The sequence below is a fragment of the Staurois parvus genome, unplaced genomic scaffold, assembly GCF_062004578.1.
Source record: "Staurois parvus isolate SC_StPar_1 unplaced genomic scaffold, SC_StPar_1.0 ptg000438l, whole genome shotgun sequence".
NCBI classification, from domain to species: domain Eukaryota; kingdom Metazoa; phylum Chordata; class Amphibia; order Anura; family Ranidae; genus Staurois; species Staurois parvus.
In genome coordinates this window covers 4,550,933-4,576,656 of record NW_028318234.1, presented here as the reverse complement: position 1 = coordinate 4,576,656, position 25,724 = coordinate 4,550,933, and the positions used below count along the sequence as shown (strand labels likewise).

The 25,724-nt window shown below is 42.2% G+C and overlaps 1 protein-coding gene across 2 annotated transcripts in view; it reads right to left on the bottom strand.

Moving 5' to 3' along the window:
- DAB2 (DAB adaptor protein 2) overlaps positions 1 to 25,724 on the bottom strand; it is a 251,154-nt gene that overhangs the window by 14,035 nt on the left and 211,395 nt on the right. Inside the window, exons 13-14 of one of the 2 annotated variants that reach the window (XM_089687821.1) lie at positions 14,265 to 14,377; positions 12,018 to 13,254 (exon numbers count right to left, since the gene is read on the bottom strand). In XM_089687821.1, the coding sequence (XP_089543947.1) occupies positions 13,213 to 13,254; positions 14,265 to 14,377 (155 nt within the window). In that variant the 3' untranslated portion in view covers positions 12,018 to 13,212. Of the gene's footprint in view, positions 1 to 12,017; positions 13,255 to 14,264; positions 14,378 to 25,724 lie in introns of those variants that run through there. The other variant, XM_089687820.1, reaches the window with a different exon arrangement.

The following is a 25,724-nucleotide window of genomic DNA, read 5'->3' as shown; positions in this document are numbered from 1 at the left end:
AAGAAGGATGAGAAGAAGAAGGATGAGAAGAAGGACAGTTCTGTGACAGTTTCTGTCTATTTCTGACAGTTCTGGGACATTCACTCCATACAGCTGTTTCAACCGCTGTATGGAGGGAATGTCATGGAACTGTCAGAAATAGACTATTAATGACAGTTCTGGGACTGTCCTTCCATGCAGCGGTTGAAACATTGTATGTATTTGTTTCCATAAATGGATCCATTTATGGAAACAAATACATACAATGTTTCAACCGCTGTATGGAAGGACAGTCCCAGAACTGTCATTAATAGTCTATTTCTGACAGTTCTATGACATTCCCTCCATACAGCGGTTGAAACAGCTGTATGGAGTGAATGTCCCAGAACTGTCAGAAATAGACTATTTATGACAGTTCTGGGACTGTCCTTCCATACAGCGGTTGAAACATTGTATCTATTTTTTTCCATAAATGACATTCTGCAAATACACTTAGAGGAGCGCTGCAGATACACTTTTTGCCGGCTTGGAATTAATCTTATTTTCATCCTACTTCTTCTTCTTCATCCTCATCCTCATAAGAAGAAAAAGAAGAAGTAGGATGAAAATAAGAATAATTCCAAGCCGGCAAAAAGTGTATCTGCAGCGCTCCTCTAAGTGTATCTGCAGAATGTCATTTATGGAAAAAAATAGATACAATGTTTCAACCGCTGTATGGAGTGAATGTCCCAGAACTGTCATAAATAGTCTATTTCTGACAGTTCTGGGACATTCACTCCATACAGCTGTTTCAACCGCTGTATGGAGGGAATGTCATAGAACTGTCAGAAATAGACTATTTATGACAGTTCTGGGACTGTCCTTCCATACAGCGGTTGAAACATTGTATGTATTTGTTTCTATAAATGGATCCATTTATGGAAACAAATACATACAATGTTTCAACCGCTGTATGGAAGGACAGTCCCAGAACTGTCATTAATAGTCTATTTCTGACAGTTCCATGACATTCCCTCCGTACAGCGGTTTCCGGCAAAAAGTGTATGTGCAGAGTTCCTCTATTCTGCAGATACACTTAGAGGAGCTCTGCAGATACACTTAGAGGAGCTCTGCACATACACTTTTTGCCGGCTTGGAATTATTCTTATTTTCATCCTACTTCTTCTTCTTCTTCTTCTTCATCCTCATCCTCTTCTTCTTCTTCTGAGGATGAGGATGAAGAAGAAGAAGAAGAAGAAGAAGTAGGATGAAAATAAGATTAATTCCAAGCCGGCAAAAAGTGTATGTGCAGAGCTCCTCTAAGTGTATCTGCAGAATAGAGGAACTCTGCACATACACTTTTTGCCGGCTTGCAATTATTCTTATTTTCATCCTACTTCTTCTTCTTCTTCTTCATCCTCTTCTTCTTCTTCTGAGGATGAGGATAAAGAAGAAGAAGAAGAAGAAGAAGTAGGATGAAAATAAGATTAATTCCAAACAGGCAAAAAGTGTATGTGCAGAGCTCCTCTAAGTGTATCTGCAGAATAGAGGAACTCTGCACATACACTTTTTGCCGGCTTGGAATTATTCTTATTTTCATCCTACTGCTTCTTCTTCTTCTTCATCCTCATCCTCATCCTCAGAAGAAGAGGATGAGGATGAGGATGAAGAAGAAGAAGAAGAAGTAGGATGAAAAGAAGAATAATTCCAAGCCGGCAAAAAGTGTATGTGCAGAGTTCCTCTATTTCTGACAGTTCTCTCACAGCTTCTTCACATGTACAGCGGTTGAAACATCTGTATCCTAAATGGAAACTAATAGATACAAATTGTATCTATTAGTTTCCATTTAGGATACAGATGTTTCAACCGCTGTACATGTGAAGAAGCTGTGAGAGAACTGTCAGAAATAGAGGAACTCTGCACATACACTTTTTGCCGGCTTGGAATTATTCTTCTTTTCATCCTACTTCTTCTTCTTCATCCTCATCCTCATCCTCTTCTTCTGAGGATGAAGATGAAGAAGAAGAAGAAGTAGGATGAAAAGAAGAATAATTCCAAGCCGGCAAAAAGTGTATGTGCAGAGTTCCTCTATTTCTGACAGTTCTCTCACAGCTTCTTCACATGAACAGTGGTTGAAACATCTGTATCCTAAATGTAAACTAATAGATACAATGTTTCAACCGCTAAACATGTGTTCCTTCTGTCAGAGAACTGTCAGAAATAGCGGAGCTCACTGCAGGGACACTTTTGCCGGCTGATCGGGAAATGTTCGATTCGCGCACCCGAAGTAGGCAAAATTTCGGTTTCGCCGCGAATCGAATATTTCCTGAAATTCGACTCGAATTCCGGTTCGCCTGGTTCGATTCGCTCATCTCTAGTAGTTATTATTGACTGGAGCATATCGGGGGGAAATTCCCCTTTAGAGGCAACCTGATTATATAGGGCAGAGAGATGTGGCGTAAGGTTGAGTGTGAAAGTTTTGTAAAATTCATTTGTGAAGCCGTCATTGCCTGGTGATTTGTTTAAGGGGAGGGTTTTTATGATTTTGTCAATTTCTGTGGGAGAGATCGGCTCAGAAATAGATTCAAGTTGGGACTGAGTAATTTGGGGTAGGTCGATGTTGGATAAAAAATGTTCAATGGACAATTTTGTTGGTTGGGTCGTAATTGGGTCGTCTTTTATGTTATATAGTGTTTGGTAATATGAGGCAAAAGCATTTGCTATATCCTGTGGGTTTGTTAGCAGGGTGTGTGTGGTGGGGTGCTGGACTGTGGAGATTTTGGTCTTAAGGCGTTTTTGCTTAATGGTTTTGTTTAAAAGAGAGTTTGCCTTGTTGCCAAGAGCATAAAATTTGGATTTCGTTTTTTGAAGGTTAATATCGTAGTAATGGAGTAAGATGGTGCGTAATTTGTTTCTGTCCCGGTTTAGGGCCGTGGCAGTGGAGGCAGTTGGGTTCTTTTTGTTGATCTCTTCATTTGATTGAATTGAGTTTAGTAGTTGGTCAATTTGTTGGGATCTTTGTCTGTTAATACGGGAATTCAGCTGTATGAGGATACCTCTCATGTAAGCTTTGTATGTCGACCAGAGTGTAGTGATAGAGATATCAGGGGTGGAATTTATGTCAAAAAAGAGATTATGGGCTTCTAGCAAATGTTTCTGGTTCTCTGGATTCTTCAGAATTGCAGAGTTTAGTCTCCATATGGGCGGGATTGCCGAGCGTTGATTGCTGTCCAAGGATTAGTTGATTGGAGCGTGATCAGACCAAGTTATAGTCCCGATTTTGGACGACGTTACGTGTTGTAGAGTCCATTTATCAGTCACAAAAAAATCGATTCTAGAGTATGACAGATGAGGCGGGGAATAGTATGTGTAGTCTCTTTCAGTACCGTGATGACATCTCCAGATGTCATACAGGTCATGGTTATGCAGAAATTGATTAAAGTTGAGTTTGGCGGGTCTTTGGCTGGAGGATGAGTCTAGATGTGGGTTATTCAGGATGTTAAAGTCACCACCAATAACACTGTTCAACAGGTAAAAAGTTTTGGGCATAAAATTAGCTAATCTTACATAATTTTGGGGTGCTGAAAACGAAAATGACCCTAAAAAATGTTGATTGGCTCTAGTTTCCATGATATATTCACCCATCTAATGACGTAAGCCATTCAAAATTATGATGCAACTTCAGCTGCATATTGCGCAATTGATACTGGTGACCAATAGAAAATTGCATGTATACTGAGATGATGCAATATTAGCCTTTAATTGCATAACTTCACTGCATAAAAGCTGCAGTATCTGTAGCTGATTGTAGTTCGACAGCGACTTTACATTTCGTTTTATGCTTATATAGGCTACTCAGTAATGCCTCGAACTTGTGTGAATAAAGCAGATAATTTCTGCTATATCTGCGGTGAAATAACTTTTATCTCACAAAAAAGGAGGATAACAGGAAAGATTAAGAAAGCCTACAACTTGTATTTTGGCTGCAAGATAGGAGACCAGGACAAGAGCTGGGCACCACATATATGCTGCAATTCTTGTGGGACGGCACTGGAGCAATGGTTGAATGTAAAAAAGGCATCTATGCCTTTCGCTGTGCCAATGATTTGGAGAGAGCCAACAGATCATGTTAGTAATTGTTACTTTTGTATGGTGCCTCCAACAAAAGGGCTAAATAAGAAGAAAAAGTTATCTGTGCACTATCCAAATATTCCATCGGCAATACGTCCAGTTCCTCATGGAGAGGGGCTACCAATTCCTAAAGCACCAGAATCTTTCATGGTTGAGTCAAGTGAGGAAGAACCTGAAGTGTGTAGTCACATGCAGTTGTAAGAGATAGCCCTTTCCTCGAATACAAGAGAAAAGCCAAGAGAAGCAAAACCGACACAAACTGAAGACAAAACTAGTGAGAATCCGAAGTATTAAAATGATTCAACTTAGCTTATGGCTATAATTTTTCTTGGTAATCCTATGCAATATATTATGCCATTTAGGCTTTGTTATGTAGTCAATATCACTTGCTTTATATTTGTGGAAAGACATCTATCTATATAATTATTGTGCATTATGTAGTCATTACACCTATAGTAGAAAACTTTCTGTTTACAGAAAAACTAGAGCCAATTGACAAATTTCATTGTTATATTTGAACTCAGAATGCGAAATTCATTAAGAAATGGATCCTTTTGTTTCCAAAACTGGCAAAAAATAAAAATTTGTTGAACAGTGTAATAAGTCTGCCTTGTTTATGGCGGGCAACGACTTTGTGGAGCTTATGATAGAAGCGCATCTGCTTGCAGTTTGGGCCGTAGACGTTCACTAAGGTGTAGGTTATGTCATTAAGCTGGCATACAAGTATGTGGTAGCGCCCTTGTGGATCGGCTGTTTGCGAAATGATGCGGCATGAAACAGAGTCGTTAATGGCAGTAAGAACTCCATTCTTCTTTTGGATGTTGGTTGCCAAAAATATTTGGGTGAAGCGGTGAAGAAATAATTTGGGAGTTTTTCCTGTAGCGAAGTGGGATTCTTGTATGAAGAGTATGTCGGCTTGGGATTTCCGGGCTTCTTTGGCTAGCATCGATCTCTTGAACGGCGAGTTTAGGCCTCGTACGTTGAGAGATGTGATATTAATCATTGGTACGTATTTTCTCTGAGTTCACAATTAGTCAGAGCGTTATGTGAAGGGATCGTAGGTTAACAGATATTTCTATGAGAGCGAGTAAGGTGAAGCTATTGTAGATTGATTTAGGCTCGATTGAAGAAATAGGGTGAGCTTTCCAGACATGTGCGGGGTATTCATAGCTGGGGTTGTAGCTGCGTGTCTGATGGTGCCTCAACTGGGGGAAGGTAAGGATACAAAAAACAGTAAAAAAACACTTGCAAGAAATGCAAGTAGACCAAGTAGTATCCATTGCTACTTGGGAACTGGGAGGTGAGAACAGGCTTTGACCACCAAAGGGGTCATGCCAATTAGAAAAATGTTGAACAGGTAACATCGAGTTTTGGCCGATCGCCAGAAAATGGTATGTTGGAAAAAAAAAGCCTCTAGGGAGAAGAGTACGTTTGTTTAAGGAGAAAGTGTGCCGCTTCCTGGTTATGATGCCTCCATATGTTGAATGGAGGCAGATACAGTTCCATGTACATCCGCGGGAAGGATATTCCAGGCTTTAAGTAGGTCCAGGCCTGCTTCCAGGGTTTTTACCGTAAAAATTCTGCCAAGGTGCCGTATTGTGAGCTTTGTGGGGAAACCCCATTGGTATGATATACCATGGTTTCTCAGAGCTTTGGTTATGGAAATCATTTTTTTCCTATTAAGGAGTGTGGCTTTAGATAAATCCGCGTATAGTCGGAGATTAGCATGTGATGGAGGGACCGGGGATGGATTCCTGGCAGCCATCATGATTCTTTCTTTAACATGGTAGAAATGTATACGGGCTAATACATCTCTTGGAATAGATGCTGACAAAAATGTCGGTTTTGGCAATCGGTGAGCACGATCAATTGCTAGCTCCAGGTCAGGAATTGATGGGATAAAGAATTTGATATATTGCTGTAAGTAGGGTAATAGTGTCTCATGAGTGACTGATTCGGGGATCCCTCTAAATTTAATGTTGTTGCGTCTTGATCGATCTTCCAAGTCAGCCAATTTTAGGTTAATTTGTTCGATGTCTGATGTGTGGTCAGCGTGAGCATCGATCAGATCATTGTGTGCTGTTATTACATCACTCATGTTAATCTCAATATGGCGAATTCTACTTTCCTGTCGCTGTACCGCAGCAGTGATTTGACTCAGCGATGTGGAGATATCATTATATAATGTTTGTCGCAGTGATGTCAGCATACTTTTCATAGAGATTTCCGTCAGCGGCTGATCCGACGCTGGGAACGAATCTATGTCGGGCAATACTGCGTGGGGTGGCATAGGCGGAAGGTTTAGGGCCTGGAGTGAGGGTTCAAAGTCATGGTCTAGGCGTGGCCGAGACTTGGCTGGGCTACTAGTTGTGGGGGACAGTGGGGGTGACAACTCACCGGGGTCCCCTGGATAAAGCGAATGCCGCAGCCTGGCATCTGTTTGCTGGGCATTGTAGTCCCCCTCAGGCCTCCTGCTGTCTCCCTGGACGCTGCTGCCGGCGCCATCTTGGGTTCCCGGCGTGACGGCCGGGAAGAATTTAGTGAGTTTCCCCGGCTGTTCGGGGGTTTTCCGTCGGCGGGGCATGCTTGGAGAGGTGCGGGCACTCCCCAGGTTATTATCTCCCTGGGCTGGTATGTGCCGGGTTAGTGCTGGCGGGTGGACGGAGCTCTCAGATCAGAGCGTCCATCAGAGCCGGCCGCGCATGCGCCCTCCGAGAACCTGTATTCTTAAAGTATACGTAAACCCTCACTTTGTAAAACAACCTATTCAGTTTAAAATATAAATAAAAGGCAAAACATTTGTGTATAGATATAAATACGTGGTCGCTTTTCTCTGCTCTCAGCTGTATAATAGCTGAAGGAGAAACAGCATTACACTGATCTTCCCAGTGATTGGCTGTGCGTGGCAGGGGGAGGGTGTCAGGACAAGTCTGATCACCAGAAGATTGGAGGAAAGCAGGCAGAGTTCCCAGCACAGAACTGACCACGGTGTGTTCACCTGCTTCATACAATCATACAAGTACATGGTACAGCAGCCACATATTAGGAATATGAAATGTGGAGCTGTGGGCTGTGGAGGGGGCGGGAGAGGCTGGTTCATGCTCTCAGCGGATCCCTGAATGGCAGAGCCAGGGGCCAGTCCAGGCCCCTGGGTAGATCCCAATCATATGGTCAGGTTCTTTCCCCAGCCTGGACTGGACAGTCCGCTGTTTGGCTGAAAACGGGTCACAGAAGTGCAGAACCAACTGCACTCCTATGATCCACAAGAGAAGTACAGCCAAACGATAAACTTGAGGGAGATTTACTAAAACTTGTGTACTTAGAATCTGGTGCAGCTGTGCATGGTAGCAAATCAGCTTCTAACTTCACCTTTTGTTTTCAATTAAGCTTTGATAATAAAACCTTGAAGCTGGCTGGTTTCTATGCAGAGCTGCACCAGATTTTGCACTTCCAGATTTATTATATAACCCCCACTATCTCCAGCATTGTCTCACCCCAGACTCAATACTCTATGATCTAGCACTGGTTATCTTCAACCCACTTTCTGACAGCCTAGGGTGCTATGCGGCACCAGATTTTGCAAGCTCCGGTTTTAATATATTTCACCTATGTGTGCCACATCATGACTCTCCTTAGGCTACCCAAAGGTGTCCCATGTCTGGCTGTACCTGAAGACCTGAAGTATTGGAATATCCCTATAAATACTTCAACCATTCTTTTTTATCTGTGCTTTCTCCACCTCTCCTGCTGCCTAGTGATCCCCCCCTTCCTCATGTGCTGCTGTTTTCTGTGGATGTGTGGCTCCTTCACCTATCCTGTTGCCCATCGATGCCCCGCTGCCATCTATGAATATCTAGCATATGTGCAGATGTTCCGAAGGTCCCTGCCAAGTCTCTGGGACCAGCAGAAAGTGGCAGCACATCTACAGATGCTCAGGGGTTTCCTGTGCATGCAACACACCTCTGGCATCTGGAAACTTGATACCCATGCAATCTGTGCACACTCATGGAAATCCTCTGCCCACACACACAGAATCCCATGTGCTCATTAGTAGAACTACCTCCTAGGATGTGTGATGTGGACATCTCAGGAGGCAGCAATGGAAGACCCTATGTCATTCTCGCTTGCTTTCTTGCAGGAGGTGCTGGGCTTCAGCACTAAAAAAGGTTAGAAACCACTGGAAAAATGGAAAGCTTAACAAATTGTGGAAGAGGGAGGGGGATGAATCAGAAGCAACAAAGTTGTTGGAATGGGTGAAGGTCAGCTTTAAGTTCATTAGATCACCAGTTACCGGGAAGGGGGGGTTCTCTATGGTGGCCTTTACCCAAATACAGGGTACAGAATGAAGTACAGTAAGTGAGTGCTGGGGAAATGATTAACTGCAGTCCTTGACCCCGCGCCAGACTTTTTTTGGCATGACTTCCACAGTAAACAGTAGGTTCTCTTTAAAGTGGTAGGGAAACTTCATACAAGTGTTTTCCTGAATGACACAACATGCAGTATTAATCCAATCATTGTTTTTCATTACATTTTTATTGTGGGCTCAATTCACAATTGTGATCGATTCACTAAAGTTTTACAGCATTCGTTATTTACTTTACTGTGCATTATTTTCACCATGGGGTTGAATTACTAAAACTGAAGAGTGCAAAATCTGGTGCAGCTGTGCATGGCAGCCAATCAGCTTTTAACTTCAGCTTGTTCAATTAAGCTTTGACAATAAGACCTGGAAGCTGATTGGTTTCTATGCAGAGCTGCACCAGATTTTGCACTCTCCCATTTTAGTAAACCAACCACCATCTGCCTTGAAATATCTCATTGGCTAATTTACTAATATGATTTGCTCACATTGTTGGTATTTCTTGTGGTATTTTACCAAATCGTGTGTTATTTTAACACACGTCACCAAAAAAATGTAAAAGTCAATATATAAAGACCGTCCCACTGGTTACCACTGCCTAAAATATCGCTAGCATTGGCTTGACGATAATTTGTGAGCTCTATGGTGTTATAGATCATTGCTGAATAGTGGCCACATCTATAAACTGTGGCCAATCAAAGACAGTGCTATTTTCAATAACAACCAATAATTAAATGTTTGCTCTTGTTTTTCAACATAGTCTAGAAAACTAGAATGTGATGTGGTTGCTAAGAGTAATAAGGCTCTACATTCTATCAATCAGTTCTCTTTTAACATTCGGAACCATTGTGAACAGCTTGTATTGTTTCCCCTTTTCTGTGAATTCTGTAAGAGAACAGACACAAGCTAGCAGTAAGTGCCAATAACTGGGATTGCCAATAACGCTATGTCTCGGCCTTTCACTGTTTTGGAAGACAAAGTGAGGACATCCATTTGGCAGGAATTTCCTTTGTCTGTTCCTACTCATTTACATGAATAAGTGGTCTGAGCTCTAATAAAATACGCATTGTAAGGTAATATTTCAAGGAGGTAAAACTGGGGCCTGTCAGGAAGCAATACATATGTATAAACCAATAAACCTAATGCCGTGTTGCTAATGTGAAGCATATGTACCAAATAATCAAACATTGTAATCAAAATACAATGTCCATAAAGGAAGTCATTGCAGTTTGAATTAGAACAGTGAATGTGGATAAGATTTTACATCAACTTCCTTTACAATTCCATAGAATTCCTCAAGTGCTCACAAAACCATCACCATCTCTTAAAGGTCTGCATACATGCAGGTTGTGCCACCTCAGTGCTCACAGAACTCTCACCTTAAGAAAAATTGGAATGCACTTATAATGATTAATGAATTGGGGTTCCTCCACTCTCCTGGTCCTCCACCACTTTAGAACCACTGGGGGCCATCCTTCCTTTTTCCTGGTCTCTGGACCCCGTTATAAAACCGGTCCCTTTGAGGGTCGCTTGAGATCAAATCTGTACATAAGGATCCCTGCAGCACACTCAGCTCCTTTGCACATGGGGGGTTCAGTCTAGGGCAGGGGTCTGCAACCTTTAAGACATAAAGAGCCACTTGGACCCGTTTCCGAGAGGGAAAAAAAGACTGGGAGCCGCAAAACCATTGCAACATTTAAAACAAATCCAACACTGCATATATTGCAAAAAGCGCTCTGGTCATGAAGGGGGTTTAAGGGCCCAGTAAGCAAAGGGTTAATTAGGGTCACAGTGTATCGTCATAATCACAATCATAGCCTTAGGGGGATCATGGACTTGGTACAGACTGCAGAGGAGAGGTGGAGGCAGGCATATTTTATATTTTATATGTTACTACATATGTATAACAACTGAGTTGTGCTATTTTAGTGTATCAAGCTTAGTGTATCAAGCGTAAATACCCTTCAATGTTCTAGAAACAAAACAAATTTTCCACAGTACACCCTTCCTATATCACATAATCATCTCATGTGCATCCTAGAAATGAAATAAGGGCTTCTATACCTGCTCTACTATACTAATGGAGAAAAAACAAAAGTGAGAATAACCCTGCTCCCTCTCTGGTTAAAGTGAGAAGGGGGCACACAGCAGGGCACGGGGCACACAGCAGGGCACGGGGCACACAGCAGGGTACACAACAGGGCACAGAGCACACAGCAGAGTACAGGGCACACAGCAGGGTACACAGCAGGGCACAGAGCACACAGCAGGGTACACAGCAGGGCACGGGGCACACAGCAGGGCACAGGGCACACAGCAGGGTACACAGCAGGACACGGGACACACAGCAGGGCACACAGCAGGGTACGGGGCACACAACAGGGTACGGGGCACACAACAGGGTACAGGGCACACAACAGGGTACAGGGCACACAGCAGAACACAGAGCAAACAGCAGGGTACAGAGAACACAGCAGGGTACACTTCAGGGCACAGAGCACACAGCAGGGCACGGGGCACACAGCAGGGTACAGAGCACAGAGAAGGGCACTGCGCACACAGCAGGGTACGGGGCACACAGCAGAGTGCAAGGCACAGAGCACACAGCAGGATATGGGGCACACAGCAGGGCACTGCGCACACAGCAGGATACGGGGCACATAGTAGGGTACAGGGTATAGCAGGGCACACAGTATGTGTCACCATACAAGCTACACATTTTCTGTATTTACTGACAGCAGCTGTAATGTGAGGGACAGCAGCAGGCGGCAGAGCTGTAACAGCATGCTTTCCTTGGCAGGAAAGTGGAAAGGGGGAGGCTCCACATTCTTTCAAGAGAGAGGAGCTGTCCCGAAAGCGGGCTGTGCAATTACAGCTCATATGACCAGTGCTCAACTCCCCCATCCTGCCCGCTCGCCTGCCTTCCCACCCGCAAAGAGAGAGAGATTCAAGCTATCCCCAGAGTCAAGCCCAGTGACTCGCCCCCCGTGTTATTTCCACTAAGCAAATGCAGATTTTGAAGGCTGTCTTTTCATAAATGAAAATCCCACCCTAAAATGTACTGAACCAAATATTTAATCATGCACACTAAAGATGGCCATAGATGGGTACTTTTTTTTTTTTCATTCAGCCAGTGTGCTGAATGAAAAAAAAATTAATTGATTCCTCCACTTACACAAGCAAGATATATGTAGGATTTCCCCGCTGACACGTATTCTGACAGCGGGTTTTTGTAAGACACTAATCAGTGGCTGCAGCCGTTCATCAAGAAATGTTTCCAACATCCACATTTGATAGAAGTTGATCTAATGATTGACGTCTCTCAAGCAGGGGCAGCCACAAATGGATTCCCTTTTCTTCCCCATTCTGATGCTCATTTTGAACTTCAGAAAGTTGTCTTCACCATGTCTAAATACCTGAATGCACTGAGTGGCTGCCATGTGATTGGCTGATTAGCAATTTGTGTTACCATGCAGTTGAATGGGTGTACCTAATAAAGTGTCCGGTGAGTGTGTGTGTATACAGTTGTGTTCAAAATAATGTTGAAAAAAGTGAATAAAGCTCAAAATCCTTCTAATAGCTTTTATTTCCATACACACAAATGCATTGGGAACACTACACATTCTATTCCAAATCAAAACATGAAAAAAAATATATCACATTTGTGTTGTTCCTCTAAAAAAAATTGTAGAAAAGTGAATATTAGACTGTTCAAAAAACAGTGTTTGTATTCTTCTTTACAAACTCAAACATTCACTATATAATCTGAAAAATGTTTGAAGATTTTGCTTTCCTTTGAATCACTTAATGAATATTTGGTTGTATAAGCACTGTTTCTGAGAACTGCTGTACATCTGTGTTGCATGGAGTCACCCAACTTCTGGCACCTGTAAACAGATATTCCAGCCCAGGATGATTGGACTACATTCCACAGTTCTTCTCTATTTCTTGGTTTTGCCTCAGAAACTGCATTTTTGATGTCACCCCACAAGTTTTCTATTGGATTAAGATCTGGGGATTGGGCTGGCCACTCCATAACGTCAATCTTGTTGGTCTGGAACCAAGATGTTGCACGTTTACTGGTGTGTTTGGCGTCGTTGTCTTATTGGAACACCCATTTCAAGGGCATTTCCTCTTCAGCATAAGGCAGCATGACCTCTTCAAGTATTCTGATGTATTCAAACGGATCCATGATCCCTGGTATGCGATAAATAGGCCCAACACCGTAGTATGAGAAACATCCCCATATCATGATGCTTGTGCCACCATGCTTCACTGTCTTCACAGTGTACTGTGGCTTGAATTCAGTGTTTGGGGGTCGTCTGACAAACTGTCTCCGGCCACTAGACCCAAAAAGAACAATCTTACTTTCATCAGTCCACAAAATGTTGCGCCATTTCTCTTTAGGCCAGTCAATGTGCTCTTTGGCAAATTGTAACCTATTCAGCACGTCTTTTTTTCAACAGTGGGACTTTGCGGGGGCTTCTTGCAGATAGCTTGGCTTCACATAGGCATCTTCTAATTGTAACAGTACTCACAGGTAACTTTAGACCTTCTTTGATCTTCCTGGAGCTGATTGTTGGCTGAGTCCTTGCCATTTTGGGTATTCTTCTATCCATTCGAATGGTAGTTTTTTGCTTTTTTCCACATCTTTCAGGTTTTGGTTGCCATTTTAAGCATTTGCGATCATTTTAGCTGAGCAGCCTATCATTTTCTGCACTTCTTTATATGTTTTCCCCTCTCCAATCAACTTTTTAATCAAGCTATGCTGTTCTTCTGAACAATGTCTGGAACGATCCATTTTCCTTAGAATTTCAGAGAGAAATGCACTGTAACCAGCATGTACAACATTTGCTGCCTTCCTTCCTTAAATAAGGGCAATAATTGCCACCTGTTTTTCAAAGAATGAATGACCTCACTAATAGAACTCCACACAGCTATTATTTTGAACATGCCCCTTTCAATTAGTGATTCAATTACACAGAATCAGCAGCATGCATGTCATGACTGTTGGGTCTGTTGGATTTCTATTACTCTACTACACCTGCTAGTAAATTATTTGCCATGTAGAAATATAATTTCTACCAAAAACAGTGATTGATCAGGTTAGTGATGTCTGACTGCTATTATTTTGAACACAACTATATATATATATATATACACACAAATGTTTTACCTTTCATTTCTATTTTAAACTGAACATTTTACAAGGTGAAGGTTCACATATGCTTTAAGGCATTCATTATATGTCCAGAGGGAGCCTTAAATGCAAGCTCACTAAAACACTAACTATACTTAAAATCTCCTCCCACCCTCATTCTAAGCCTATTCTATCTACTTTGTGAAATGTAAGCTTTATATACTTATGTACTCTGAAGGCATTCTGGTCCAGTCACATGATAAGGTCCTGGCACCAGATTCAGTGTAGAGGAGGGACAGTCAACAGAGCCTGCCCACAGTATGCCTATGGATGACATCGTCACCCAGGTTCTGCAGGCATTGCCGACGGATCCAATCCAATCATGTGACCGGACCAGAGAACCCTCAGCATACAGAGTATACAGATCTCTCCTTTACAGGGTAGATAGAATAGGCTTAGAATGGGGTGGGAGTAGATATAAGTATATTTAGTGTTTGACTGAATTTCCACTTTTAGCACTATTATCTTCAATAAAGACATTTTACAGCTTGGAGTTACTTTTTGTTGGTATAGTGTAGCAGATGAGGAAAGTGGGTTCAGTGTCATTTTGAACTTTAGGTCTATGTTGATACTGTGCCCTTACTTCATAATGTAGAAAACTAGACTGTTACTTACAGAGTTTTGTAATGGAGCACCAAAGGAGTCTGATCCAAATGGGTTTTCAAATAACCCTTCGCTGGGTTTGGTCACTGGCAGTGTTTGCACTCGTGGGGCTGGCTTTGGTGGCTCTGTCAGTCAAATAAACAGTAGCATTATTATCATCACAGAATGTAACATACTGATAGATTTCTACACATGAATTTTCTTTTAAGAAGTAAAAGAACAATACCAAAATACCAAGTTTATGAGGAGGTGTCATTTTTAAGGTTAAACTGAAGTGTCAGCCATACTGATAATAGTCCCACCTAAAAAAAGGCAGAACAAGTTATTACTATTATCTTTGTTCTGTGCACCCTCTAATCCTATATTAACTTTGTTGCCCAGGAAAAGACTTCCATAAATGTAAGATTTAGCCCTTTTTCCAGAGCTTCCCAAGTTCTGCTCACCACCACATGAAGATGGTAGGTGGGTAAAGTTTAGTCCCAATGTCAAAGACGTCCCTACAGATAATGTAAAACCAAGACCAGAGGGGAACATAAAGAAGCTCTTGGTGTCTTTAGGGTTTAGCCCATTTTCCAGAGTTAAAACTTGTCCACCAACATAATCATCTTACTGTTCAATAATTGTGCCCTAATTGGACAAGAAGATGGTAGGTTGGTGGGGTTTAGTCCCAAGTCAGGGAATTTCAGCACCTATAGACAATGTAAAACCAACATCAAAGGGCACACACAGAAGCTCTTAGGTATCTTTAGGGCTTAGTCCTCTTCCCAGACCTAAGCCTTGCCCACCACCACCATAAACATTCTATTAGCCAGTAAGTGTGGGTGGAGTTAATCCCAAAGTCAGGGAAGCCCAGCACCTAGAGACAATTTAAAATCATGAACAGACGGGTACACAACAAAACTCTTGGGAATCTTTAAAGCGAATTCCTCTTCCCAGAATTAAGCCCTGCATAATACCACCATGAGCACCTTAGTGGCCAGTAAGGGTGTACTTATTGGACTCATTAGGTGGGGTTGGGTTTAGTCCCAAAGTCTGGGAAGTCCAGCGCCTAGAGACAAAATGAAACCAAGATCAGCGGGACACACAAAAAAATGTTTGGGTAACTATGGTCACTTGATGTTGTTAAATTGTATTGATGTGAAATTGTACTGTGTTCATTGAAAACAAAGTGATATAGATGGTTGGAGCTGTCCTTGACACATCAGGTCACTTGTTACTGCAGGCATGGATCTCTCTTTATACATTAGACACATTCCTGTGCATTGTCTGCTTGCTGATGCTGCACTTGCATTAACCCCTTATGTGTCTGAAGGCTAGCTCTTTTCATTGCAGCTTAAAGAAAATCAGTACTGAAAGAAAAATGGAGGCTTCCATTGCCAACCTTTTTTGAAAAATACTCGTTCCTTGGTTATCTCTGCGATCACTACTTTCTGAGTCACTGACTGTGAACAGACATACTGAACAGAAAATTTCATAAAGAAGTCAGATCACCTGATTTACATACGTATATGTTTAGGGCCAATAGTTAAAGTACTGAGCTGGATTTTAAGGGACAATTGTCATAGTTGTGGCAATCAATCACTTCTGTTGCATTACATCATAAACAAATAAAGACCCCTTAATGTGCCTTATAGGAGTGTGAAAAAAACAAACATACATACTCATCTCTGCTACAGCACCGGTTTGATGAAGTTGTCTCCCGTTAGCACCTAATTTAGCAATCACATGACTGCTGATTGCTCAGTTCTCGGTCAGCTCTGAGCACAGAACGGTGACTGTCAGTCACTGCTCTCTGCCCCTCCAGCGCTCACTGGAGCTCCAGGCTGGGGTGGGGGTGGCATAGCTGACTTTGGAGGAGGACCTTGCTGAAGAAAGCCAGGATGAAGGCTGGTTTCTGAGAAGGGTCTAGTAGACTGCCTTAGGAGGATGCACAGAGCCTAGAAGTCTGTGTACCAGCTAGGATGCTGCCTACAGTGTTGCCGGATTGGCTTAAAGATTCTGACACTGTGAGGCTGAGACATGGATCTGGAAGAGTCTGTAAGTGATCTGCTTGCGTATCTGGGACAGCTTACCCTCATCTGTGTGTTGCCCAATAAAGCTTCTAAAAGACAGAAAGTGACTGTCAGCATTTTTTCAGTCCCCCCATCTTAGTCATGGACTCAGCCTTGGGGAGAAATGCTGGCCCACCCCTGTCCCTGGAGGTGCCACTATGCCTCCAGGAGTCAGAGGGGTGCTGCAAATGTAGCCATCCAAAAATAATCCTACCTAAACTTCAGCTTTAAACACCTATGCACACTATTAAATTGTAGTATCCCTCTGTAAAATGTACATTTGACAGCAATATTATATATAGGTATACATGCTATAAATAAAGCAGTGAATGTGATTTGCAGCACACATTCTCTGGTTGAGAATTAGTCACCGCCTTTGAAAACACATGGACCTGGAAGATTCTCCCCCTGAGAATGTTTGCTGTAAGTTACATTCCCTGTTTTACAAATAGAACCTATGCAAGGGAATTCAATTAAGCAGTAACATCACTTTCTGGTGGTGTGGCCTGTGCCTAATTCATAAAAGACTTGTGCCAGTTTTGATACAAGTACCCACATGTGTGCAAGATTCCGGTAGTTCTCACTGCTGCCACTTTGAGAATCTGTCACTATGGCTGCAAGAGATTACAAAAGAATTACTCTCTGTTCCCAGATAACCAAATGGGAAGTAATTAAGAACAACTCAAGGTTGGCACACAGGAAAAGGGGGATGTTACGTGTTCTTTACTGTAATATACATATTTGAACGTGTTTTACATTTATTTCTTTGGTTTCTAGGACAAAGACCGGCAGCGTCCTAGCAACCTTGCATCGCTATTGTCCTCGGTTTCCTTGTCTGTATGCTGTCTACATGGAGTTTGCATGTTCCCTCTGTGCTTGTGTGGATTACCTTGTGTTGTTATACCCATGACTTTGCTTTCACTATATCTGGTTTCCCACAGAACACAGAAAATGGAAATGCAATTATTTTACTAAATATAAAGTGCTAAATATTGTTTCTCATCAGCAGTTAGAGCAGTCTTGTGACTTCTATCAGTGTCCAGCCGAGAACATGTTAGGGCCTCATGTACAAAAGATGTTAAAAAACTATCCTAGAAGCCGTCCTACTATCAACGTTTTTGCAGAAAAAAAGCCTGAAGCTTGTAAAAATATCTAATACTTTTACAAGCATTTAGGCACGTTTACAAGCGTCAAGCGCTTGGGCGTTGATTAATTTCATTGGCCAAAATGATCATTTATTCTGCCAAAATGCTGCTGCTCCTGGACACACTGGCCCTGGGTTTTTTTTCCTGCTGGTAAATGCTACTGCTACTAAAAGCTTCTTAAAGTCTACGTGTGCATGGACACATAGGATAACCTGGAGGGCCGTTTGGAAGCAGTAAAAAAAAAAAAAACACTTGACGCCCCTAAAAGTGGCTGCAAAAACGCCCTGTGTGCAAGAGCTTGTATGAGTTTTCCTAATGCTTGTATTAGTTTTCATTTTTCTCTAGGAGGATGCAGAGCCCTTGACCTCTGTCTGGACAGTGCTGATTGGCCCTGTGCTGATCACATGCACTCTCCCAAGAAAAAAAACCCCTCTAGCAATACACACCAAACTGAGCATGTGCAGAGTGACTCCACACGATATGTCTTATCAGGAGATAAGAGGGGGGTACTGGAAAAAGGGGAGAATCAAATAAGTCAGGATCGAACAATGTTTTTACACAATGCGGAGGATTAACCCCTTAGGTTCCACAGTGAGTATAACAAGCATGCTTTACTGCATATACAGACTGATTTTACTGTTGTGGGTTTAGTAACACTTTAAGGTAATCTGGTTTCCTCTCACATTTCAAAGTCATGCTGGTAGATTAGATGGCTCCTGTCTAAATTAGTATATGTATGTATGTATGTATGTATGTATGTATGTATGTGAGACCTTAGATCAGTGGTCTTCAAACTGCGTCCCGATGGCCAGATTTGCTTGCTTATCTGGCCCTTGGGGCACTATTTCATCCAATGATACCAACAATCGGGCATAATTCTCCCTATTTACACCAATGAAGGGGGCACAGCTCCTTCCATTGTCACCAGAGATGGGACACAATTCCTCCCAATGACACCAATGATGGGGTTCAATGGCATCAATGATGGGTAACAATTCCTCCAACTGACACAATAGGGCATTCTTTTTTCCCCACTGAAGAGAAGGTTCTTGTAAAGATTTTTGTAAAATTATAACTGTATGACTAAAGTTGTATTTAACATATGCATCTTCCAGTTAGGGCATCAGATCTCTTTTTCTCCAGCTTTTTGGGGTCCTGAAGAAGCTAACAAGCGAAACGCATCGACCTCTGGAGTACATAGATGCCACATATACATGATGCTGTTGTTTTTGGGCTTACTAACCAAATATTGCTTTTATATGAAGCTTTTGGAAGATGTGTTTCAATAAATATGTTTTATATGTGAATATGAGGTTGTCTGTTTTTTGTACCAGTAAAGTCCCATTAGTTTTTGTTCCTTTTGTTATGCTATATTAGGGATGAGGTACATACATGCAGTTTGGGTAATATATTTTCCTCACTGAAATCGGGACCTTTTCTACTCCCGCTGGCCAAAGACCACCCCTCCCTCCTAAAGTCTGAAGGACAGTAAGCTTGCCCTTTGTTTAGAAGGTTTGGAGGCCCCTGCCTTAGAATGGAAGTTACTTGAGGGCACAGATTTATCCCATTTATTCTATCCATGTTCTGCATACAAATATTTTTGTCTAATGGTAGTGTGTGATATGTGATATTGATATGTTTTCCAGTTATGTTTAAAACCCTTTACTTCCACTTTGCATTTTCAAATGAACAAACTGAAATTCTTTCCTGAAATTTCGCAATACAGTGCAACTTCAGTGTAATGATCTAATAAATCATTATTGAATTTAGAAATGTCACTAAAAATGAGAATCTACCAAGTGTTAGCTGCTGTACTAATCAGACTCAAACATGCCTGAATAGGTTTGTTAAAGTTGGAAACATTGCAGATTTCTCTATGTGCCCATTCACACTGCCAGCACACTAAATCGAAATGGTCCATTTTTTACCGGCATGGGGATGCACAGGTACTGCGTGCATCCCTGTGTCGGCATCCCATTCTAGTCTATTGGGACACGCGGCTGAACAGACACAGACACTGTGTCAATATATGACATGTGGGTGCATGGTGTATCCTTTTCTATGACATGCGGCTGCCGGCCCCCGAATGCACACAGGGTGAGTTGGGGGACCCACACCTATTTATGTCACCGCACAACAGCTTGGTGCGTTGCTGTGCGATGACACGCAGCACCTTCTTGTGTGAGGGCTGATTCACACTATAGAAACACAGTCCAGATGCGTTCCAGATGTGTTTATTTTATTTATTTATTAATTTCAGGTACTTATATAGCGCCGTCAATTTACACAGCACTTTACATACATATATTGTACATTCACATCAGTCCCTAACCCTCAAGGGGTGTACAATCTAAGGTCCCTAACTTACATTAATGCATACACATACTAGGGCCAATTTAGACAGGAGCCAATTAACCTACCAGCATGTCTTTGGAATGTGGGAGGAAACCACAGTACTCAGAGGAAACCCACGCAGGCACAGGGACAACATGCAAACTCCAGGCAGGAGGTGTCGTGGTTGGGATTCGAACCAATGACCCTAGTACTGCCAGGCGGAAGTGCTAACCATTTAGCCACTGTGCTGCCCTGTGTTTCTGCATGCGCGTTTTTGTTGCATTTTTGGCACGTTCCAGTGCATTTTTGATGCATTCCAGTTCATTTTTCCCCTCTTTTTCTTCGATTTAAATAGGGAAATGTACATTTCAGTGTGTTTTTGGTGCGTTCTGGTACGTTTTTGATGCGTTTTACCACATTCCAGTGCAGTTCTGTGCAGGAAAAATGCAGCCTGTTGTACTTTTTTTCTGCAACTGAAACGTACTGAAACTGCAAGCACTGATGTGAACTATGACATTGACAACCATATAACCTACTTTCTGTGCGTTTTGCATGCAAAATAAAAGCAACTGAAATGCATTTAGTGTGAACTGGCCCTGAAATGTATGTCTGCATTTTATCGCAACTCACGGCACCGCACCCCTGGACTGCGTTGCAGTGTGAACTATGTGTCCTAGCGGCGCTGACTTGCTTTCACCGCAGTACGTGTGAACAGGGCCTCATTAGGAAATATGCAAATACAATAGGCACACACCCAGGTGCAATGTACACCACCAACATCTTGCACTAATGTTGGGCACATACTTTGCGATTTTGTTGGAAGTTTTCCATCAGTTTCCAAGCACACCTGCCAGACCACAGCTTGTTTGCTTCCGACTTTCAAGTGACTCAGTAATCAGAATTGTGGTTAATCAATGCAATTCAAGTAAAAATACATGTTTGATTTGTTAAAAAACTGTGATTTTTTGCATACCTCCCAATTTATTTAAGATGGGAACAGGGCGGACTGACAACTCATGGGGCCCCCGGGCAATAGGGCATCATGGGGCCCCTGTGTGCTTGCCCAAACTAAAAAAAAGCCTATGAAAAAGGTATCAGGGGCATCTCATGGGGCCCCCTACTAACCCCGGGCCCTCGGGCAGTGCCTGAGTTTCCAAATGGTCAGTCCAACCCTGGATGGGAACGAGGGACACCTACTAGTCCCCTACACACCCCCTTAAAGTTGGAAACCCAACGAGGGGAAAAGAAGAAAAGAAGAAAGTGGAGGTCGGGATCACTACTCATTGAGGAAACAGACCTCAAAACAATAGACAACAGCCCCTACACGCCCCCTTAAAGGAGAATTATACAAAATTAGTTAAACCCACAACTGTTTTTTTTACCACTACTATTCCTTTATCCTGGCTTTTGAAAATTACAAATAATATACAGCAATATAGAAATTGGATGAAAGATTTAGCACTGGGAAACACTTTTTTTAAAGATAAAAAGTGCATTTTATAGACCATTATAGAGATCGGACCAAAATGACGAGGAAAGAAGGACAGGGGGACATTGTTCCAAATCAGGGACAGTCCCTTGAAATCAGGGACATTTGGGAGCTATGTTATTTGGTCACTCAAAAAAGAAATGAAATGATGTGTAGCAGGCTGCTGTAATTTAAAGCTAATGAAAAGCTAAACAAACTTTCAACAGAACAAGCAAATGTATGTCCAACATGGAAAAAAGCCTGAGTGACTACATAAAGTGACCCTTGCTTTTCCATTTGCAATTCAATCCAATCCAGTGCCTGTGCATAGAGGTGATTGTGAGCTTTTTACTGCACCTTCCCTCCTATCACAGCTCTCTAGACCAGTGTTTCTCAACCTTTCCTCAGTCAAGGCACCCTTTAAAATTCTGCACGATCTTGAGGTACCCATTACAAAATGTAAAAAGCTAAACAAATAGTTTTACAGAATGCAGCAGCATCTGCACATGTAGGACATGTAGGATTCCTCAAGACAGCTGGTTAAAGAAGAGCATTTATCTGGGCTGGTACATCTGGAGAGCTCTCCAAGAAGAGAAGTTCAATCTTTGGACTACATACATATAGTTGCAAGGAAGTTGTCCTCAGTTTGCAGTTTCCTTCGGCACCCATACACCCCTTACCCGATCCAAGTTCAATTCCCCTAATACAACTTACAAACCAAGCTCAAGGACTGTTCCCTGTCTCTGGAATGCAAGCCTGGGAAAATGTGTGTTCCCTGGCTATGCAGGACTATAGGGGGACAAAATCTTCAGTGACTCCAGTGCTACATCAGTATATCTGCTCGCCCATACATCCAGTGGTATATTTAAGTTTTGTGCTGCCCTAGGCAACACAAAAATGGAGCCCCCTTCCCCGCGGAGACAGCCTGGCATTGACCGACAACCCCCCTGCTCCCCCCCCCCCCAAGAGAGTTTTTCACTAACACACATTCCCCCCCCAGCCCCCCCCCCTCAGGTGAGAGAGAGACACACATCTTCACAGCTCCGGACATCACCTGGGAACGAGAATCAGGCTCTGAATACACTATCAAGCAGCCCGCAGCATCTCTTTGATCCCACCTGATCTCCATGCCACAAGTGTCCCTTCTTCCAGGAGGCAGTGCTGTCCCCCTGAAAAATGCCGCCCTAGGCAAATGCTTTGTTTGCCTTGTGGTAAATACACCCCTGCATACATCCTGTACGGGCAAGGAGATATACTGACAGGAGATCTGCATGACACCAGCGATCTGCTGATCGCTGATGCAATGGTTTACAGGCTTTTGCAACAAAAAATAATAAATGCACTAATTTTTACCTGCATTTAAATGTGCATTTAATATTTTTTAGCAAAAAGGTGAACTTATCCTTTAGAGCAAATACACTTGCACACTGGCACTGACTAGTATTCCATTGTTTCGCTTCTCTTTCAGTTTCTCGCAAGGAAGGGGAAAGCAAGGATGCTGTGCAGGTGCCCGATGTCCTTCTTATCAGCTGATGACATCACTGGTTTTTATGTCGCCAGCGGCTTGAATGTTATAATGGTGCACAATGCAATCCTGTGGTTTTCTGTAACTAAAAGGCAGGCTTGATCCTGCTGGCACTCAGGGTTGAAAAAGGCTGCTCTAGCAATTCTTGGAATGCAGTTGTGAAACTTTGTGTAAAGATTTACTTTAAGTTCAGAAGTTGGGTGAGCATGATTTCAAAGTCTGCCTGTGTAATAAAAAGCTTTATCTATAATCATTGCACCTATTTTTTTTCCTAATTAAACACACCAAATATTGTGCTGTGTATATACCCTAATAAATTATGCATAGAACATGTAAAGGAGAAATTGGATACTACACACTCAAATTGGTAAATAATATTAAAAAATATAATTATAAAAAATAATTCTTTACCAACAATGCTGTAAGGGAACCCCCACGCCCCCTCAGTATACCTTTTATACAGAAAGTATACATGTGTATATTTTATTGGAGTGGGATGATTATTTTTGTACAATATGGATACTGAAAGTCTGATTTTTTTTTAGTAAAAGTCAAAAGATTTATTTGATCTGAAAATAAACTACATCTTTTTGTCAGTGTGTAGTAACCCATATCTCCTTTCCAAATTTTTTGACTGTTTTTCTAGGTCTTTATGGATACAATAACATCATCTCTTCTTACCAGATTGGTGGGAATATAATTTTTTCTATTGGCTCACAGTTCACTGTCATAGCATAGTAGAGTGAGCTATCAGTCAATATAAAATAAAGCCAACCAATCAAGAAAGAGAGATTTTGACTTTCCTGTAAATTTCAGAACTTGAAGCACAGCACAGGACACAGGCAGGGTATTAATACATTATGCGTTAAAGGCGTGTACCTTTAGGTGATTGGACACTGGCAAAGTTTTAGAGGACATGCCCCCTGGCGCTTTCCCTATAACCCTAACCCACTCCACAAGTCCTCCATTTTATAGTTTTGTTTTGGTCAAGACCTCTCTGTAGGAAAGCCAGAATGCGAGGAACAGAGTAATCTCTGAGCCTGAAGTACTTTGTACAAATGAAACAAAAAAGATTTCTAGGTGCAAGAATACATTTTTCTGGGGAAAAATGGCAGTTGCGATCATCCGCTTTGCAATTGTCCAGTCCTAGGATAAGGACTGCAAAGCTCATCGGGCAGTGAGTTTCCGTTTATGAGATAATTTGGTTTGCTTTCTCCAAGACAGCCAGACCTCTGGTGCCCTCTTGATGGTTGATGTAGGCCACCGCTGTGGCATTCTTTGAATGCACCCTGATTGGTTTCCCCTTCAGAAGAGTGGTGCAGTGCTGCAGAGCCAACCCTGACTGCTCTGAACTCCAAGGTGTTGATGGGGAGCTTGGTTTTCCTTAGAGACCATGTTGCTTGGACTGTTAGGGATGGGAACACTCCTCCCAAACCTGACAGACTTGTGCCTGTTGTGATAACTTTCCAGTGATAGGGAAGGAAGGGCTTCCCCACTGTTAGAGCTGGTCTGGTGATTTACCATGAGAGGTAATTTCTTGAATTACTGGAAAAGAGCCAGTCCAGAATAGGACACATGCCACTATGTGTCCTTGGTACTGTAAACAAATTTTAGTAGAATCATTTGACCCTTTCTTGTTATAGAAATGGTACAATGACTACCTCCAACAAAAGATGGTTAATGGCATTCTGCAAATCAAACTATTTTTAAGCAGATTTTGGTTGATTTAAAAGTTTTTAGTAGTGAGGACCCTGAAGAGGGCTTTGGGGAAGGCTTGGCAGCCTCTGTTGGCCAAGCCTTGTGCCAAAAAAAAAAAAAAGGTTTTGAACTTGAAGTCTGATTAAACTGGACACATGCTCTGTGTATAAGGGGGTTAGGGGCTCATGAGGAGGGCAGTTTTGGGACCTTTTTGATGAATTGGTCAAGTGCCTCCCCAAACAAATATCTTTCTTGGAAAGGCATATGTGTGAGGCGCCTCTTGGAGGCAGCTTCAGCTATCCAACCTATTAGCCATAAGATTCTGTGCATGTGAATGGAGATTAGGGTTATTTTGGAAATTTGTTTCATGGCGGCACCTGCAGCTGAAGCTTTTACTAAGTGCCAAAGTGAGCACCCATGCATAATCCAGTGCCCAAAGCAACATTACAGGCCATCCCCACTTCTGGTACAGCTCCCAAGGTTTTACTGAGCTTGTGCCGATCCAGGTACACCACTTCGCATTGGCATTAGAAGACAGCGAGGGCTTGATTGAAGTATCCGATGATAAAAAAAAGGAAAAATAATAAACTTAATAATATTTAGTTAAATAAAGTTAAGCTAAGAGTGATTTTCTCCACAAAGGAGAAAATGTCCATCACCTTGACACTAGCATAAAACTGAGGACTCACAGAGAGGGTTAGAGTTATAGGGGAGGTACCCAGTGGGCATGTCCTCTAAAGCTTTGGCAGTGTCCAATTACCTGAAGGTACATGCCTAATATCTATGGAGTATGTTCAGTTCAGTTTTGGGAACCAATTCACAAAAAGAACATTGGGGAACGAGAGAAAGTACAGAGAAGGGCAACCAAACTGATAAGAGGCATGGAGGAGCTCAGTTATGAGGAAAGATTAGAGGAACTGAATTTATTCTCTATTGAGCAGATGAGATTAAGGGGGGATATGATCTCCATGTATAAATACATTAGTGGTTCATATAGTGAACTAGATGTAGAGCTATTCACCCTGAGGTCATCACAGAGGACAAGGGGGCACTCTTTTACGTTTGAAGGAAAAGAAATTTAATCTCCATGGAAGACAGAAAGGTTTCTTCAAGAGCTTTAAAAATGTGAGAGCTTTAAAAATGTGGAATAGACTCCCTCAAGAGTTGGTTGTCGCCAGCTCAGTGGATTGCTTTAAAAAAGGCCTGGATTATTTCTTAGATACACAGAATATAACTGGATACTAACATTTA